This window comes from Alligator mississippiensis, chromosome 15 (assembly GCF_030867095.1).
Source record: "Alligator mississippiensis isolate rAllMis1 chromosome 15, rAllMis1, whole genome shotgun sequence".
Lineage (NCBI taxonomy): Eukaryota > Metazoa > Chordata > Crocodylia > Alligatoridae > Alligator > Alligator mississippiensis.
This window is the reverse complement of record NC_081838.1, coordinates 22,420,516-22,440,087: the sequence shown is the minus strand read 5'-3', so window position 1 is coordinate 22,440,087 and position 19,572 is coordinate 22,420,516. Positions and strand designations below refer to the sequence as shown.

Genomic DNA, 19,572 nt, shown 5'->3' with positions numbered 1-19,572 from the left:
GGCAGGTAGACTAGGACCAGTCATAGTAGCCAAATTTCCATGTGCCTGGGCTAGTACTGGCATGTCTGGCTGGAATTGAACCCAGTCAGATCCACACAGCGGCGACTGGAGAACAAACACATGGCTCTGCTCGAGAATCAAGTCTTACATGAGGACAATGCACGCGGGGCAAAGCACATCAGTGCCGTGGAAGGCACAGAGCAGAGGGGAAAGGGGGCATTCGCGTCAGAGATTTGTGTCTATTTAGATTCCCAAAAAAGGCCTGAGGGCAGCTTACGCACAACTCTGATGTGACAAATCACCTTGAGAAAATACTTTTTAAGAATCTCAATGGTTAAAACCCAGCATAAAAATGCCTATTATAGTGGTTTTGGACACCTCCACTTGGAGGAGACTGTAATATCCCATGGGGTGCCTATGCTAAGTACATTTGTTCCCAAAAGCCCCGAATGAAAATTGACTTATAAGACAGTTGTGTGACTCTCAGAAGCAGGGCCATCCCTAGGGAGGGGGCGAATCAGGGCGACTGCCCTGGGCTGTGTGCTTTGGGGGCCCCATGGAGCCGGGTGGAGAGGCCACGGCTCCTCCTGCAGGGCCCACCTAGTGCTGGTGACGCTGCGCTGCCACCGCCGGCTTCGCGTTTGGCTGCTTGCCACCCACTCCACCCGCTCCACCATCGGCTTCTTCACATCTGGGCCCGCACAGCCTGATTTCCCCTGGGCCTTGCACCCTGCTAGGATCTTCTCTGCTCAGAAGAGAGAGATCTAGGCTCAATTCCCACCTCTGCCACAGACTTTTTATATGTCCTTGAGCAAGTCACTTCACCTCTGTAATTTGAGAAAATACAGACCCATTTCATGTGCCTGTTGAGAACGAATGGATTCTTTACTATTTGAAGTAAAGCACAGTGATTTCTGAGTGCATAGCTAGATGCTAATCACATTATCAAGTGGCAAATCAGATACCGGTAAAAGAAGGTATGATTCTTGTGACTATTTTAAATGTAATAAATAAAAGTAAATGAACAACAATCGACTGACATCTCTGCCTGTACAATAGATTAAAGCCCCACAAACTTCATTTAAATTAAACCAAAACCAGAGTCATTTCTACTAGCCTCCAACACTGGTTAACTCATATTGATTTGGATAGGTGTAAATAATGCCCCTAAATCATTAACAACCTGAAGAAAAGCTCTGTTTCAGTTTAGACGAACTAAAGCTCCCTTCATCCCACCCTCCAGAGGCCACAGAGACTGTAGGGAAAGGAAGCCAGCCACACACGCACAGAAATACTGAGAGATTTTCATCATCCGTGGCCAACTATTATTGATTAATCCTTTGTTAAGTCCTGATAAGCTGAAAAATGAATAAACCCAGAGGCTGACATTAGAGAAAACCCTCAGTTGCCTGCATAGTAAGTACCGCTGATGTGGGGGCTGAAGGTCGACATTTCCAGTGCACTGGGTCTGACCCTGGTCTCACTGACACCTGTGCAACACTTGCATCCTGGTACAGTTGATGCTGTTGCTCTACCCCATCCGTGCAACAAGGCAGCCCTTTCGGGGTCTGTTAGATGCACATTAGACTTTTCCATTCAGAGTAGCACCTTTACACCAGTTATTTGAAAGTTAACTCTTCTAACAGCATGACCAGCATCAGGAGACCCAAGTCCAGCTGCCTTGGGATACAGGCATGCAACCCCACTGTTTTCAGCAGGGTTCCATCCTATGGAGGAATTTGGGCATGATTTTCCTAGGAATTATATAAGTGAAGTGAAGTGAACCAAACTGCTAGTCTAGGGAACCTGCTCATAGCTAGTTAGAAACTTTAGTTTCCATCTAAATTCCTAGCTATCACTGAAAGGCCACTTATGAGGGGCATTGAGATAGGAGAAAGTGCAGTTTAGAAAAGGAAGAGGCAATGCCTCATTAAATGGATGTGTTAGATTTTGGGCAATAATAGTGGCTTGTTCTGTTCCCAGACCTGCTACAAACCCAGTGTGAGGAACAGCATGCTCAGACAGAGGTGATATGAAAAGGTCAGCAAAATTTGTAACCCAGATGCTAGAAGCCTGTTATGTTTCTAATATAATGAGGAGGTTAATTGGTAACTTCATGTGCAGCCTTCATGCATAGAGCATATGGAAATGTCACGTGTTCACAACAGGTTATATATTCCTAGCTGCTGTCAGTTTTAGTTCTGTTTGTTATATATGGTTGTATGGTTATATCTGTTGCCCAGTTTTTGTTTAACACATCCAGTTATGTATATTTTTTAATATTATCAATTCCCACCCATGACAGAGCCCTCTGAAAATTAAATCATCTCCCACTTTTGTTCCTAGTTGCTTAGCATCCAAATACACTAAAAAAAAACAACCCCAAACCATGCAGAGTTAAGAATTAACTTGTAGAGCAATAAAAATGCAGACTAAACACCTGGCTTTGTTTCTCATTGGAAGTCTGGCTATTTTTTAGATCAGATTTTAACTATGCAGCCCCCGGGGCCTGTCAAAGAAACACAGATTCTTTAAATTCACAAAATATTTCACAGCTAGGGCCAAACCTTTACAGGCTGAAGCTGGAGTTATACTTAAAACTTTGTACAGGAGTCCACTGCTGCAGATAACTCCTGTATGCAGAGAAGTTCAGGGCCATCAAAATAACCAGCACAGGTGTGCACAATCTTCCAAAGAAGTTTATACTCCAAGGACAGTTCTTTAATGAGATTTTCACCTCTGGGAAGCTTAGGTGGATTAATGCATGAGCCAGCTGGGCACGGGCCCAGGGGCTCCTATCGATTCAGGGCCCCAGGATCCCCATCAGCAGGGAAGTGAAAGGCATGTTTCCACCCAGTTTAAAACCCTGGCTTTCACTTTTGTTTCCCTGCTGTAGCTGGGAATGGGCCCCCTCCTCCAGTGGAAAAGAATCAAAATAGATTAACAAAAACAAAAAGAGGATTTTTTGAGAGGAATAAATTGAAAGGAATGAATGAATATAATAATAAAAGGGCATAGAAAGCAAAAGGTATTGAATCCCACTTGCTAGTAACAGGCTAGCAAGTAGGAAGCGATAGCCTCCCTCTTATGCTGCGGAGCTGCTGGAAGACACAGCTCAGTAACTGACCCCAAGGCGCACAGACAGCTCAGGTCAAACAATGCTGCTTTTTATGTTGTTTTTCTGTCCTCCCCAGAGCACTGGGGTTGGAAGGGACCTCAGGGAAGGATCACAGTCACTGGCCAGCTACACAGTCAATATACAAGCAGTCCTCCCCTGCTCTTCCCCCTCCCTCTCCTTAGTTTCTGTTCCCTTCAGGCAAGCCCAGCTTTGAAACTCAAAACTTTCAAAATGTTTCGACTGCCCTCATTTCATTTTGAGGCCATTTCAAAACCTTTCGTTTCATTTCAATTTTGCTGTTTCAGGCCCGAAATGAATCTAAACAGCGTCGAAACCAAACACCCGGCCAAATTTCACACAGCCTTATTAGACGTGGCTAGACAAAGCCTTGGCTAGGATGATCTTAGTTGGGGCTGGTCCTGCTTCGAACAGGGGGTTGGACTAGATGTGACCTCCTGAGGTAGTTTTCCACCCTCATTTTTTCCGATTCTATGTGCAGCCCCAAGCCGTGTGGCAGGCTGCAGGAGGGGTGCCCGCATCAGCCTCTAAGAGCCCTTGCAAGCACTGAAGTGGCAGCAGGTAAATCCCCAAGCAAGGCTCTTGGGCACTAGGTTATCTCACAAAAGGGATTTATTTTTTTTTGCACCAGAGGTGATTATACAGGAGCCAGTCACCTGATGCATCACAGGTCCAGGACTGCGCTGCCCAAATAGCCGACCAGGGGTGCTCTGAGGTCAGACAGGAAACCACCCCTGGCCTCCAGGCCCCTCCACGGGGCAGAGTAAGACTGGCTCCCTATACTTTGCCCCCAGCAAGGGTTGGGTACTCATCAGCTCTGGGTAAAGGAAGTGCTTTGCAGTTAGCATGCAGTAAATATTGCAAGGAAAGTTGGTGAAAGGTTATCCTTGTTTTAGAACAGCATGAACATGTTTGCTTCCTTGACTAGTGGCTCAACCACAAGCATCTAAGTTTTACTATCCCAAAGAAGGGCAAAGCAGTTTATATGTTTTTGAAGCATGGTCATAATTAACTGAGCTACAATATTTTAAAAATCAAAGAACAGAGGCATCTTGTTTAAAAAGCTACTCCTCTGCTCAAAGAGGAGTGGGATTTTTAATGTGGGATTTCCTCAACTGATCAGTCTTTTCTCTACATGTCTAGAGAAAGAAAACCATCACATTGATATATATCCAGGCAGTAACTCTTAAGAGCCATAGCCACTGCATTATCAGATGGCATTAAAACAGCATGGATGTATCTTTCCCAAAAGCTAAGCAAATTTACCTAGTCTTTCTGAACAGTTCAAAATTGCTGGTTTCCATCAAGGTACTCCCTCCTGACCTAGACTTTTTCTTCTGATAGCTCTGCACTGTTGTGAAACACAAGTCGAAGTTAAGTTTTATAATCCTTCACACCCTTCTCACTACTGTCCCCCATGCAGCGTTTTACCCTGATGAGACCCACATTTTTTTTAATTTGAAGTAGATTTAAAATGTTTAAAGAAGAGGTAATTAAAATAGGCTGCAATGTGTAGGGTTTAGGGAAACTGTCATTTGTTAAACAACCCAGCATAACCATCTCATGATATATGGCACCTGGGCGAGGCGTGCAAACACACACATTCAATATGCACATTGGGAATTCCTACTGGCAGCACAAAGACCATCATTCCTTTCTTCCCAACATTTTCTTTAAAGTTCAACTTTCCTAACTGAAAACCTGGTCAGAAAAAGTTTCGGCATTTCTGGTTTGTGCGCTCTGTGATCATGTGCCCAAATAACACCTATTAGAAAACAGACCTGCCAACACGTGATTTACAGGAACTCCAGCTCTGGCACATCCTACACGGTTCCCACTCCCCCAGACAGATTTATAATTGCGTCATAATCTGACATTCAGACATGAAAGAGCACGTACTCTTAAGCAGCCATGGACAAGCAGATGCACAATGCAATGCTTCAGGATTGCTGAACACTCACCTAAAACAGCTAAGTAAAGGGAGAATAGGTAATAGTTAGAGAGCAGCTTCCTTTAGAAAAAAACTGAAGTATTTGGGTGTGGAGCACAGCTGCAGGCAGGTAGTGAAATAACTTTTTATTACTAATTGCCTAGAGCACACTGCATGTTTCTGCCCTTCAGATAAAGGGAAGTTTATAGCACTGACTCCTTTGAAACACTGGCTTAAAAGACCTTATATATCAACACTTAAAGGCCATGACTATGGCCCAGATTTTACCTTTACATTCTTCAGACCTGCAGAACTGCATTATTGTACTATAGCAATTGTAATATTCAGCTTCAAGTTTTCATTTTTAGTTCAACGCTGAGTAATCAGTTGGGTTTAAAGAAATAGTGTCTTTAAAGCATGATAGTGCTATATATAGCATGATAGTAAAGCATGATAGTAAACAAAGAAAGCACCAGTAATGCACTAACAATTATAGAAAAATCACTATTTGTGATTGTTCTTTCTTATTTTATTTCTCAAAAGCAGTTTAATGAAAAGCATACGAAAATACATTGACATTCAAGAGAATTAAAATTGTTTTACATTGATCTAGTATTTATACACAGTCCATCAGTATGGGAGTTTCAATTAAATATTACGAAGTGAAAACCTGAGATACATACATAGCAGACTGCATAAGCAACCTACTGTGGGATGAGGAAGAGAGAAACATTAACTAAAGATGTTGTGTCTAAAGATTTTCAGTTTAGACTTCTAAGAAGTTAATTCTATCTAGTGTTGAAATCTGGCCATCTGCATACAGGATTTTTCACAGGTTTCATTTTAATACAGGCAAGGCACGAATTAAGTCTATCCTTTGATATGTACAGATAAGAAACCAGAGAGTAAAGCCAGATATAAGCCAAAAATCAAATGTGTCATTGTGCTGGGAGCGGTTGAGTCATCTGCATATTTGGTGCCGGCATTGACCAGGTATCTTGGTGGGTCTGCAGGAGGCGGTACAGCTGTTTCAAATGGGCAACGATGTTGTCTTTAATATCTGGTGTGGAGATCTGAAGCCGCACGCTGCCGCTGTCGAAGGAACGTGTGAAGTCGCCTGAAAACATTTCGTAAATCATCCGAGCTACAACTGGAATGACCTGTTTAAAAAAGAAACCTTGGTTATTTTAGCTTAATTAGGATTATAGCCCCAGCAGCACAGTACATTTGCAGAGTACTCAAGTACACTGGGCACCTCCCGTGTTGGAGAAGCAATCTGCAGAACAAGTTCACTAAACGCTAAGCTGTGGTTTATCCCATTTCAGCGAAAGCCGAATCCATTGCACTTGGGTTTCAATGCCAAAAATCCCTCTGCCAATTTTCAGTTCAGGTTTCTCACTATCACTTGTGCTGAAATGGAGAAAAACCTGCTGAAACAAAGAAGCCTCCCCTGGATTCGGCTGCTTGTTCCACACGTGCCCTGGCACGTTTGCACGAGGCAGTAGCTCTTACCTGCACCACAATCAGCTTTCTCTCTCTAGGCTTTCCATCAGGCCATTCTTCCCCAAAACAGAAGTAGATCTCATAGGGTGGCTGTTTTTCAATCTGTCCTTTCTGATGGGCAATCAGCTCTAGGAAGAAAGGTAATGTGGTAAATGTGGGAATCATATTCCCAATGTTGGTAAAGTGTTGATCTCCATCATCTTGGGGACCTGGTGGCTGCCTACAAACTCATTAGGGGAGATCAACAGCAAACAGGCAGAGCCTTTTTCTCCCCAGCACCACCTGGGGTGACAAGGAACAATGGTCATAAGCTGATGGAGAACAGGTTTAGGTTGGAGATCAGAAGGCAATATTTTACAGTTAGGGTGGCCGCAATCTGGAACCAACTTCCCAGGGAAGTGGTCCTCGCCCCTACCTTGGGCAAATTCAAGAGGAGTTTGGACGATCACCTGCCTGGGGTCTTGTGAACCCAGCATTCATTCCTGCCTGTGGCAGGGGGTCAGGCTAGATGGTCTGTTCAGGTCCCTCCTGACCCTAGCTACTATGATACTATGATCTTAATTGAGTATTTACTACACCCTAGGGCAGTACCCCCACCCCACGTATTCCAGAGACAGTCTACCTCCAACGACTGAATGCAGTTCTTTTTTTCTACCCATAACAGCATTATGCAAAAGTTGTACTGGCCACCAATATATAATCAATGAGATAAATAAGGAACCTATTTTTCTGGCAGATAATCTCATTGCTTTTTCCTTCTCATCCTGTAACTGCACCAAAAACCTGCTGAGGTCAATGGAAAGATGCCCATTTATTTCAGATGTGCCTAGAAATGGGTTTTACATGCACAGATCATCACCAGAGCAAGGGGAAAGAGTACCAGTCCTGAACCCCAGCCTGAATTCTCCAGTTAAATGCTGGCAAAGGGGCAGAGCCAGTAATTAAGGTTGCTGCTGAGCATTAAAAAAAGTTACCTACCACTTAGAAATGTTTCCAGACAGAAGAGTTTGACTTTCTTTTGCCTCTCAATCAGGTTTGGTGTGGTAGATGAAGGGGCACATGGCCCAGACCAGTACACCTTGCACTGGCATAGCCGGATGGCATAGATGGCATGGCCACTGACCTCCAGAATCAGTCCCCTGTCCATGACATCTAGTAGCCGACCTGTGAAAATCTTTTGCTTTTCGTTGGTGATCTGTTCTGTTCCTGGAAACTTTACTTGCTCCAAACTAATAGGTCCAAACAGTTCTTCCTGGTCTGGCATAGGACCCAATTCTCCGTAGAACAGCCTGCATCCCTGGGGGTTGCTGACAGTTGCGGTTGGCCCAGTCTCTTTTCCTCGATATTCAAACTTGATTTCTAGATCTGTCACTGAGAGAGAAAATGGTTAGAATGGCTTTCTTGTTTAAAGACCCCCTGCAAGGGACTCCAATTAGAGAAGTACATTCTCAACACACACGGTCCTGTATACTGACATGTAGGACATCAGATGTGGTAGAAAACAACAAACAAGCCCTTTCTTTTCCAGTTTCAGTGACAGATGCCCCATAAATCCATACACATACATACTTGGGAGAGAGCTAATCCAGAGCTCAGGAGAGCTGAAGAAGTCATGCTGCAGAGTGCTTGGGGGCATCTCCATATCTAGCGGTTCACTCTTTGGCCACGCTGCTTCAGTGCTGCAATTTTCTACGCTGGCTGGAGCCATCGGGGAATCTACAGAGAAGAACCAGGCCAATTGAGCAGCATATTTTAAAAACTCACACCTTTTTTTAATTAACTCAGTAGTTAGCGCATGCTTATTACCAGTGGGACAACTGAATCTGTAAGCTTTGGTATGCAAGTAGCTAGAAAGGATTTGCTGTTCGTTTTCCATGCTGCCAAATACATGCAGCATGGAAAAATACAGGCAGCATGTTCTCATTTCTTTGTTCTACAGTTGCTCTGTTAAATACAGCAGCTCCTAGGAAGGCCAAACTTGGTGTTAAATCATACATCCACAGACCATGTAAAATATGAAGAACGTCCCTTCCTCCAAACAATGTCAGAATTGTTGGTATTGACCTGCACTGAATATCAAAGAACAAAAAAGGAGTTTATTATTCAGACCCATTCAGGCTTCACTTGATATCACCAAAAGGTGAGTCAACAGGCTGGCTGTAGTGCACCGCTCTGTAGAGACCTGGACTAAATACACTCGATGCACACAAATTTAGATAGTCCCATTCAATGGTAGCCTGCAGTATCCATTCTGAAAGCACTATTGGAAGAGCTAGTAAAATGTACTGATTTGAGCCGTGGCTAACACTTTAAAAGCCTTAATTTCAATAAAAGGTAGCACCCTTTGAAAAACAAATGAAAAAGCAGCTCAGATCATGGCTTAGCAAACCGGAAAGGTAGAGCTCCTCTGCATATCATCCAACCAGCTTGCACAGAAAGCTTTAAACCTCAGTCTGACCCTTAGCAAACTGGTACAAGAGAACATTTAAGTGCTGAGACAACACTACTGTTTGAACTTGTTAAGCCATAACCTAGGTGAAGAAAATATACCAGTCTGAATAAAAGATGGCTTCATTATTATATTTAAGTCTGACAGGGGATTTCTTGACTTACTTTCACACGGGGCAGTTATCCTTTTAATAAGGCATATTTACGGGAATCTAATTTACTATAGATATAGTAGACAAAACGATCTGTCCATGTGGCAACCGCATTGCTGCTTTAATAGATTTCTGAAAGAAGCCAGGAGTTAAGGATAAGGTCCCCTGCAAAGAATTGAGGAATTGCAGTTCATCAAGACCATGATAAAACCCACACACAACACATTGATTACATACACATGCTGATTTATAAAGGCAATACCTCCATGGATAGATTACACCCTATTGTACTAACCATTAATATTAAGAAACGGAAAAGTGTCCTGTATGGGGACATGTTGAGATGGGTTTAATTCTTCTTCTTCCTCATCATCAAGGTCATTATCTTTCTCATCCCAGGGAGCCGAGCCAGTGGAACCTAGAGAAAAGCAGGCGTTGAAAACAATACTGAACTATTTGAGCACTGAAAAAGAAAATACAAGGCATCAGTTCTCTCTTTTCCTGCTGCTCAGACACAGCAGATGCAGGAGATCTCACCCTCTCATAAGAAATTTTGTTCAAGTTCAAATTTCAAGGTACCGGGCAAAAGTCATTCCTAGAGTAACTCCATTAAAGTGTCAAGTTTCCTCATTTGAAACACATTGTTTTCCTAATCCACTGTGCTCTGTTTATCCAAAATGTTTTCAGGTTCATCATCAAACAGTGAAGCCACCTTCCAACCACCAGGACACATGAGTATTCCTGATTGTTTCTGGACTGTGAATGTTTTTGTTGCTCCAAAGGCTCTGTTCACAGCATTTGGCCTGATAGCACAATGCCCTCACTGAGCTATTAGAGTAATGTGCATCTGTTTGGCCAGAATTTACCATTATATTAATTTTTTATTAGTAGTAGCACAGAATGCTACTAAAATAGTGGACGGCAACAGTTGTGAACAACCTGCAGGACTAAGAGCACGCGTCCTCCGATGTGAAACTGTAGTACAGTCACTGAAAAAAAATCTAGCTTTCTACAATATCAAATATTAATTTACAGGGGTGTAGGTTGTAATTTATAAGCAGGAAGGATGTCTGATGCACAGCTTGATTTCAGAGAGGCAAGAGGCAGACAGAAAAGCCTTGCCAAGGACAGTGCAGCATTTCACAAATATCATTTGAAATAATGAACTAACTCCATTACTACCCATAATGCCACGGCCAAATTTGGCTTTAAATTGTTTAATTGGCTTATTCATCATCCACTTGACCTCAAAAGTTTGAAACTGTTTGCAAAGGCAGCTTAAGAGTTAATATGCAGAGAAAACAGGCACGTGCACCGGGCTGATGCTTGCTTAGTAACCAGCACTGTGTCACCAAGCCCTCACCTGGATTAATGATTGATCCCTGGGACTGTGGGATATCGCACACTTCGTAAATCTTAATAGGGTTCATGGGCACCTCTTTGGTCCCATCGTACATCAAGTTGAATTCCCGGCTTTTGTTAAGAGCACACCGGAGCTGGGCCTTCCATTTTGCAGGGTCTGGTTCATCGACTCCTTCCTGATACTTTCCCGTTTCCACGGCCCATGCCTGGGGGCAAAGTATACCAGGCTCGGTTAAATCCTGCTGTTGTTCCAGTTTTGATCGAGAGTCAAGTTTCTAAACAAATCTGCTGTAAAGTGTGTAGTCTCTTTCAGGGAAAGTCTCAACTACAACACTTTATGGCAGTAACAATCAAAGCACTTTTTGTCCCCCCTCCGTCCCTCGGGTTATCTTTTTTCTAACACAAAGCGGGGGTGGGGGGGGAGATAAGCCCAACATTTTAAGAGCTACTAGTGACTATGTGCATTCACAATTTGAGGCCTGTTAAGAAAGCTGAGTTTGCACATGGCTAGTGCTCAGAGCTTCCTAGGTACCCAAAAAGATCACTGCTCATTTTAACAATTTGGGTCTTAGTTTGTTGTATGAGAAGGAAATATTTAAACAGGGGGTCAGAGAACCAGCAGTCAAGGAACTAGTTTAAAAAATACAAGAAAAAAAAAAAACCCCAGCAAACTCAATTCAAACTCTACCAGTGTAACAAGTGACATTTTTTGTAAGAGTTGTCTAGGAATTATTAGGAGACAGTTAGGGCAACCGTGGCAGATGCTGGCAGGGGCAGGAGCACTTGTTAATTGCCCATTCCCAATTTGCTCAATATTCAGTTCCAGATCAAATTCGGCACAAAACAGACAGTAACCTAAATGGCAGTTTGGTGTCAAACACTTGGAATCCGTCAACCACCTCTTCAATTAAACCAGTAATAAAGAACTAGTTAATATAGCAAAAAACGAGAAATTCTTTAGCAATTATTTTAATTAATTAGACATGAGAGGAGGCTTTTTAATCATTTAAAGGGAAAAGAATCATAAAAAAAAAAAAAAAAAAAATCGCAGTAGCTAGATGCCAAATTTTGCACCCAAATGCACACAACGTGATCTCCAAAAGGAATTGGGTGCATTTAAACAGTACAGTGTAGCTACAAACGCTTACTAGATCGATAAAGCAGCAATCACTCTAAGGACGCAGCTCTTTAGGCAGCAGCTTCAAGGCTGAAGGTATGGTGTGGCATAGGCAGCATTATAAGTAGGAGAGAGGTGTGTTCAGTTTGTTTAAGTCAACCACAAAGGCTCCTGGTGTGCTGTACTGCAAGCTTCTGGCTCGACTGATAAACAGCCAGCAGCAGGAGCATGAGGCACCAAAGGATTTTAATACTACGTCTTCCTGCCCTACCTTAAAGATGGTGTTCTCCTCTTCGTGCTGAGGACTGTGTCGTGTTGCATGTTTCCAAGGGATCTGAAATCGCTTTGCTTCCCGATTTAGCCAGACAAGGCCCGGGTACATACCACTGTCTACCTGGGCTACCAGCCAGGGTTTCAAACGAACTCTCCGTGGGTGTAGTGCCATTATCTACAAACAGACACAAAACAACAAAACAAGCTAACCTCAAGAACCAGTTACGGCTTTGCTTTTCTAATTAATTTAGTACAGTTTCAAGAAACTGAGCACTGGAAATTGAATCAGGAAATATCAGATATGCTTTTAAATAAGAATCTTGAAAGCTCATCTTGAATAGCCATTTCGTTTAGCCAGATTATGAATTTAGTAGAAAGTATCACTAACCTGTCACTTAAAAAAAAAAAAAAAGGCTATTTAAACCCTTTAAAATAGTTTAGGGTAAGTCACCAGAAGAACAGCGGCCCGTTACGTTAAGAGCCAGAGATAGCTAGAAGGCAGTCTGTACCATGGCAATAATTATGCAATGTCAGGGATCAGCTCCACTCCAAACGCATGCTGTCAAATTTGTTATGCAAACAGCCCATAGGAGCAACAGCCCAAAAAACCTCTGATCAAATTATTCAGCAGTCTCCATGGTCTTTTCCCTCCCATGCACAATTTAAATACATCCTAAACATGGAAGAGTTGGTATGTCACAAATGGAACATAAAAAGAGGATAAAAAGAACACATGCAAAGATTTCGTTTGAAAGTAATTTCACCTCTCCGAGTATGGTAATTGGCAAAGCAAAGCCTGTAAATAGAAGTCCTTCACAGATGCTCACACCAATATGTCACAGGGTACCCAATTTTTTTTTTAATTACTCCGCTCTAAGGGCAGTCTTGATATAGAGAGATAGAGAGATAGATGACTGCCTTGAACTTACTATAATGACCACCCAACTTGTGGCTGTGGTCTTATGGGCCAATCACGTGGCTCTGTACCACTCCTACACCATGTCCCGTACCTCACAGGTGGCATCCTGATCAAAGTTCAACCTATTGCCAAAACAGCCCCTACCTGGGCCTTCTGACCCCTTGGCTTCTCAGCCCCACTCTGGGCCCTCAGACCCCTCTGTCTCATGCAACCATTCCTTGGGCTACCAGGCCCCTAAGTCTCTCTCTTGGTCCCTCTCCAGGATGCCAGCCCTTGTGGTCCCTCATCCTCAACCCACCTTGTTCTCCACTTTTCCAAATACTATCCAGGCCCTTGGACCCTTCTGGTCCTGCACTCCTTTCCCAGTACCTTGCTGGACCACTGAACCCCTCTGATCTCACTATACACGCTGGGCTTCGCTATGTCGCTCAAACCCCTCTTTCTGGGCCTCTGGACCCATACGGTCCCAGTCTTCCCTTCATTGTCCCAGACTTCCTTGGCCCCTCACTGGGCCTGTGGACCCACATGGTCCCAATCTTCCTGGCAAGCACTTTTCTGTCAGGGTGCGCTGCCCTAGCCTTTCCCCTCCACAGGGTCACTCACAAGGTAGTGGGAGCTGAAGCTTTCCGGCACCCCATCCTCACTTTTCCCTGGAGTGGCCCATGCATGGCATTTCATGGAGGCTGCTGCCCCACCACGCTAACCAGCCCCACCAGGGTGCAGTTTTGGGTCTTACCCAGGACCAAGCTTCAGGTCTATCAGGTCTTGCTCGTCCCTCTCTGGGCTCTCCCTAGATGTCCTACACCCCTCCTGGGCTACTAACCAGAGGGCCCTCTGGCCCCATCTCCAGTCCGAATCCTCCATCTCCGGCCCCCTCTCACTCTTGAACCTCTCTCCTTGACCCTTCCTCCTCAGACAACCTAGTACCAGTCATCATCTGCCTGGGATACCTGCTGCTTGACCTCTCCCTCTCGGCTGTGGCCCACCATCAGGGACCTTTGGCCACACCTCCGGGCCAGTCGAGACTCCAGGCTCCCAGTTCTGGCCATCTCTTGCAGTGGGCTATTTCATCCTTTGGCCCTTTCCAGGCTCTGGCCCCAGCTTAGACCAGTTGAGATTCCCAGGGTCAGTCCTCAAGCAGTCAGCCCTCTCTTCTCCATAGGTCCGCCCTCTCGGGCCCCTCCACGCATCACTCCCTCTTTCTCCCAGAGCGCCCAATAGATCTTCCTTACTGAAGCCCCCTTTCCTTCTCTGGGCTCATCCGGGCCCCCAATAGGCCCCCATGCTCTGCCACACACACTGGTTTCACCCGGGCCCTTCCCTAGGTCGCTCACACATCCGCCTCACCTCTCAGGGCTCGCCTAGATCCTCAACACGCCCACAGCTCTCAGCCCCTCTGCCTGGCTCCTGTGAACATAGCCCCCTCTCAGGCCTCACCTGGCCTTTCAACAGGCCCCCACATTGGGTCCCCAGGAACCTCCTCCATCCCCTTAGTCCCGACCCAAACCTCCAGATGTTGCAGATGTTATTCTCCTTGCTGGCATTCAGGAGCTGCAGCCTTCCTGCTGGGGGGATGTTCCTACACCAGCTCTCAAGATATTACTGCCAGCCCTGCTCTCAGGCTCTGAGCTTACACCATGTCTACACCCAGCCCTCTTCCGATCAGGTGACTCCTTTGATCCTGCTTAGCCTCACCTGCCAGCCCCCTGGGTCAGCTGACTCTTGCTTTAGGCCTGGCCCCACCTGCGGGTGCTCAGCAGACTGCCTGACCTCTCCAAGCGGCAGGCACACACCAAATGTCCTGCCATACTGTATCATGCAATAATATCCTGAGCGAACAGACACATTTGTAGGCTTCTTATTAAAGAAAAGAAAAGAACTGCAAAGGCACATTTGTGCTGAAAGGGATATCTGGTCATTTTAATCTGAAGCTTTGGTTTTGTACTGACAGATCTTTTATGAAAATTTGTTAACAGATATACTCCCAATGAATGATTCATTTTTGCAAGTACATTGTAGCCAGATGCAAATGGAACAAGCTACCTCGCCTGGATTCACCATGTAAAATTAAACACTTAAAACAGGGCACAAAGACTGGAAAAGACACAGTTCAAACCTATCAAATTGATGCTCGTGTGAATATTAAAAAATAATGTTAAAGAAAAATTCATTGAATCCATAGACTACATGAATCATTCTTCAGGGAAGAAATTCAGAGCACATCAAACGTCAGGCTTAAATTATTTGAAAACGTTTGCGTAAATGTTTGTGATGCTGTGCGATGCAAAACCGTTCCTTAAAATAATTGTATTTGGCCTGGTTTGTGGCATAAAATACCATCATTCAACAGGAGCGTAATTCATGTATGGCTTTATAATCTTAAAACACAGCAGAAAGAAATATTTCTCCTAATGGATAGTAGCCGCAAGAAAATAAGTGAATCTCTTGCAGCCTGCTAAAGAAAGAAGCTATCTGAAAAACTAATTGCATCACTATATTTGTTGAAATACATGCAGGTCCAATTCAAAGGCAGGCAATGCAAGCAATCAGAAAACGTTAATCTGTAACCAGAACAGACTTTGTTTTATTTATGAGTGGGGAAAAAACACACCCCTGATTCACTTGCAAATTCTTGTTTGTTTATTGAGATTGAATATAGTTTTAAAAGATGCCTGTTGAAAGATCTAGGTGCACTAGTAGGCAATTAATATTATAAAGCACAAAAGAGGAATAATCATAACTCTGTCTCTCTAGTTCTTGGAGGGTTTTTGAAAACAATATGCTGTCAGATAAAAGCGTTCTGCAGTATGCCTGTAAGGGCACCACGTTCAGGCATAAGTCTAAAAATTAACCTATGTAGAGTTTAGACAAACTGAAAGGAGACATTATCAGAGATAAAGGGGACTGCTACAGATCTCTCTTTATAAATTCACTGGGGCAAGTAGCTCCACTTACCTGCACTAGAGCTAAGCACAAACATTAGTATCTGCAAGATTTAAATTTAAAAATGAACTAGAACCTGAAAAGACCAGAAGGAAAATCCTAGTTATCTTTGGCAAAAAAGAGCTGGTGCGATGTTAGGTACAAAGGCTATTACTTCCAGAGTTAGAAATGAGCAATGCCACTGGTAAAAGACAGTACCACCGTGATAGTGTTTTAGTTCCAAATGCTCTGCACGCCTTCCACAAACGTAAGGTCTGCAAGAAGAGCCTCCTGATGTCCAGCACCCACTGCTCACCGTGGACAAGGATAAAAACTGGCCGACACGACAGCAGACACAAAGCAATGCACAACTTGCTGCTCACCTCAAACCGTGGGTCAATGTGCCTCGGAAGCCTTCCACCTGAGATCTGTAGTGGTCTATTTGCAAGCCAAGAGTCTCTCAATAAAAAAGGCAGTTCTCTTTGTTCTCACTACAAAATTACATCAAGGTATAATTTGAATGTTGGCCCCAACTCAGGTCTCATCCACAAGCAAAAGCACTTGAGCATGATGTTGTTTTTAACTGAAACTGGCTGGTTTGCTGGGGATAGCAACTATGTCCTATGCTTGTACAACGTTGCCCTGCCAGGTCCCTGCTCTGCCCTCATCCAATCTTGGTTATAGCCGTGTTGGTCTAAGGCAGGGGTGGGCAGTTACTTCAGGTGGAGGGCCGCTTACTGAGTTTCAGCAAGCCATCGAGGGCCACATGACAGGTAGCCAGGGGCAGATTAATATTAATTTTCTAAATTTTTTAGGGGCCTCACAGACTGGATAGAATGGCCTGGCAGGCCGCATCCAGCCCACAGACCACATTTTGCCCACCCCTGGTCTAAGGACATAGGCAGACAAGGTTCTTTGGATAAAATGGGATATCTTTTATTAGACCAAAAATTGTTTGGTTGTTTTTTGGGGTTTTTTTGCAAGCTTTAGCCATTCTTCTTCAAGATAAGCTACCTCACAAGGAATTCCCTCAAGTGTTGATAACTCTGATGAATGGTTCTGGGAAGATGCAGCCCTGGAGTCACTTCATGCACAGTCAAAGGCAAGTAAACAAAGGTCAGAAACTCTTAGGCTTCATTATGACAATCATATTGATTCAACAAGCACAAATACCAGTAGGCACATCATCTAATTAGTCCAACATAAACATTGAAAAGGCCACCCAACATGCAACCCATCTGCATTTAACTGGCAGAAGAAAAAGGTTAGCTGCTGAGCACAAACAATGTGTTGGTGGTTGGCAATGGGGGAAAAGCCAATAATCACTGGAGCATCCAGGAAGCACATAGCACATGAGGGTCACCATCTGCCCTCTGTTTACAGTAGTGGAAGAAATAAGGTGATAAAAATGTCACTGTCCCCACCCCATCATCACACACACACCTCCCTACACTTGACTTACTTGCTTCAATCAAGTTAGAACATAAAAGGATGGTCTATCTAGGATAGCAGCTAACCTGCTCCATATAACCCTGATTTAGGCCTACAGAAAGACAATGATGTCTCACAGCTCCAAACCTATCCAAAGAAATACTTACTGTCAACATGCAAGAATAAGCCAAGTTCCTTGACTCAGCTTTGCTTGCTTGTCTCATGCTTGTACCACAGACATTATGACATACACACCCCTCCAACTTCAGCTGTGTACTTCTACGTCCAAACTTCAGCAATAAGGAAATTCAGCTTCCCCTCCTCTAACTGAAGACACGCTTAATGAAAGAGGGTGTGCTTTTTCCAGGCACAACTCAGCAGTACCACTGAATCTCCCTCCCTAGAATTTAATCCCATTGCTAGAGCACTTAGGTGTAAAATATTCCACACAGTCGGGCTTGTGATTTACCGGCCTTTATTGGCACATTTGCTAATCAGCTATCTTTACCTTAGATCTTCAGGTCCCAGGTTACACCACTTCACTATAACCTTCTTAACAATTGCTGCATTGCAAATGAATGCAACACCAAGTTTACACTTTGAGAGCCCCTGCCCTGGACGAAGCCAGGCACACGCTTGAACACAGTCTCACAGCTCATTCTTCTTCCCTCTCCACCTCCGAAACTCAGCTAAGATTCAAGACACATTACAGATCTTATGTTCTGTGCTACAAACCATCAGCTGCCATCTAGCATGGCAGGCTCTTAGGCCAAAGATAACTCTCAGCCCCACCGTGAAAAACAATAGCCTGAGGTTAATTACAATACAGACTATTTAAAAGAGATTAAATTTAGCATCTCTACCATTACTACTTTGCTAGACCCAATATGCAGTCTGTCTTCTCCATCAAACAATCATCCTTTCCTTTCTCCAGCACATTTTGCATACACTTTGAAGACAGTGAACCCAGATTTGATACAAGAATGCTTTTCAATTGGTAAAAGGTGACTGTGTTTCTAAACCAAGACCTACTGCATTGCCAGGACTTTTGCTGCTTCGTTTCAAAAGTTACTGTTTTGTACAGCAGTTAATGCATGCTCTCTTCAGCACACACAGCAAAAAACCTGAATGGAAATCTCACTCACCTCCAGAGCAAAACTGGCTCGCTTTTCATTGCCAAAGCAGAGAAAGGCTCACATTTGAGAGAGCGCATGATACAAAAGAGATTGAATTAACGGGAGTGGTCACTGCTAACCCAAGTGCCTTGTGACCTTCCCAACAGCTTTTCCCAGCATAAGAAAAGAGCAAAGCACCTTAAGGTATGTCAGTGGAGTGCTTGTACTTTCTGCTTGCCCCTCAATAGCGGTGGTTACCAGACCTTCTCTGCACTAAGGACATTTTGCACCCATTTCCTATGAGAGCCAGTACAGTAGTAGGCCAATCCCTCCACTATTAGCCATGCTCTGGCTCTTGGTATAGATGGGCCGCTTACTACTACCACTGTCAGAGGTATGGATAAACGGGATTAGGACAGCACAGAGCTTAAAATGCTCACGACCCATCTTCCTCGCTTGCTCCATCAGCGCTAGCAACCCCTTTTTTTGATGAATATTTTGTGTTCCAGTATAAACCACCCAAGTCAGTCCCACATTGCGTCAATTGAGCAGACCTCACAATCGGTCCACAACCCACAGCAGTCGAGCAGGCACCACTCAGTCGCTCCAAACACCAGGTAGGCTGCTACAACCAGTGAGCATCCTCCACCCCACCGACTTCAGTTGCTCCATCAAAGGTTTTGGGATTCAGATGCCCCCGCTTGATCTTAGCCCGCAAGAGGCCGAGAAACAAAAAGCACAGGGGGCGTATTATTATTATATGTCGTGTTCCGGCTCAAATCAGCTCCAAACCAGACGGGGCGAGGCAGTCTCCAGACCAGGAGGCTGGGTGGGGGCTCTTCCCGTCCCGACAGGACCCATCACTAGGAGCTGGGGGAACAAGGGGGTGCTTGGGTGGCATTGCAGAAGCCGGGCAGGACACGGGGCCCCTGCCCGGCACAGGGAAGCGGCGTCCTTTAGGTGTGATGTACTCGCAGGGCGCTGCAGCAGCCCGGCCTGGGCAGGCGGCTCTCGGCCCGGGGGTGGACGAGGTAGAAGCGGCTTCGCTAACCCTGCCTGGGCCAGCCGCGGGGAGCTCCCTGCTGCCGGGCCGGGCCGGGCCGGGCCGGGCCGGCCTGCTTCCGAGCACCCCCGGCGCGGGGCGCAGCCCTCCCCCGTGCACCCCACTCACCGCCGCCGCCGCCGGCCCGCGCCGCCCTCACCTGCCCAGGTGCGGCCGGCGGGCGGGCGAGCGGGACGCGCAGCCGCCGCTCCGCCCTTGGCC

General features: G+C 44.9%; 1 protein-coding gene across 4 annotated transcripts; it reads right to left on the bottom strand.

Moving 5' to 3' along the window:
• Positions 1–5,545: 5,545 nt before the first annotated feature.
• On the bottom strand, positions 5,546–19,572 carry LOC102576258 (interferon regulatory factor 6). Of its 4 annotated transcripts, none has more exons than XM_059719129.1 (8): positions 19,480–19,572; positions 11,920–12,096; positions 10,533–10,737; positions 9,465–9,587; positions 8,139–8,285; positions 7,548–7,940; positions 6,579–6,697; positions 5,546–6,226 (listed from the first exon to the last, which is right to left on the bottom strand). In XM_059719129.1, the coding sequence occupies exons 2-8, from the start codon at positions 12,091–12,093 to the stop codon at positions 6,005–6,007; spliced, it is 1,383 nt and encodes a 460-aa protein (XP_059575112.1). In that variant the 5' UTR covers positions 12,094–12,096; positions 19,480–19,572; the 3' UTR covers positions 5,546–6,004. The 4 variants fall into 4 exon arrangements, with proteins under 4 accessions (XP_059575112.1, XP_059575114.1, XP_059575115.1 ...); XM_059719131.1 differs by lacking the exon at positions 19,480–19,572 and adding an exon at positions 18,863–19,243; XM_059719132.1 differs by lacking the exon at positions 19,480–19,572 and adding an exon at positions 16,146–16,245.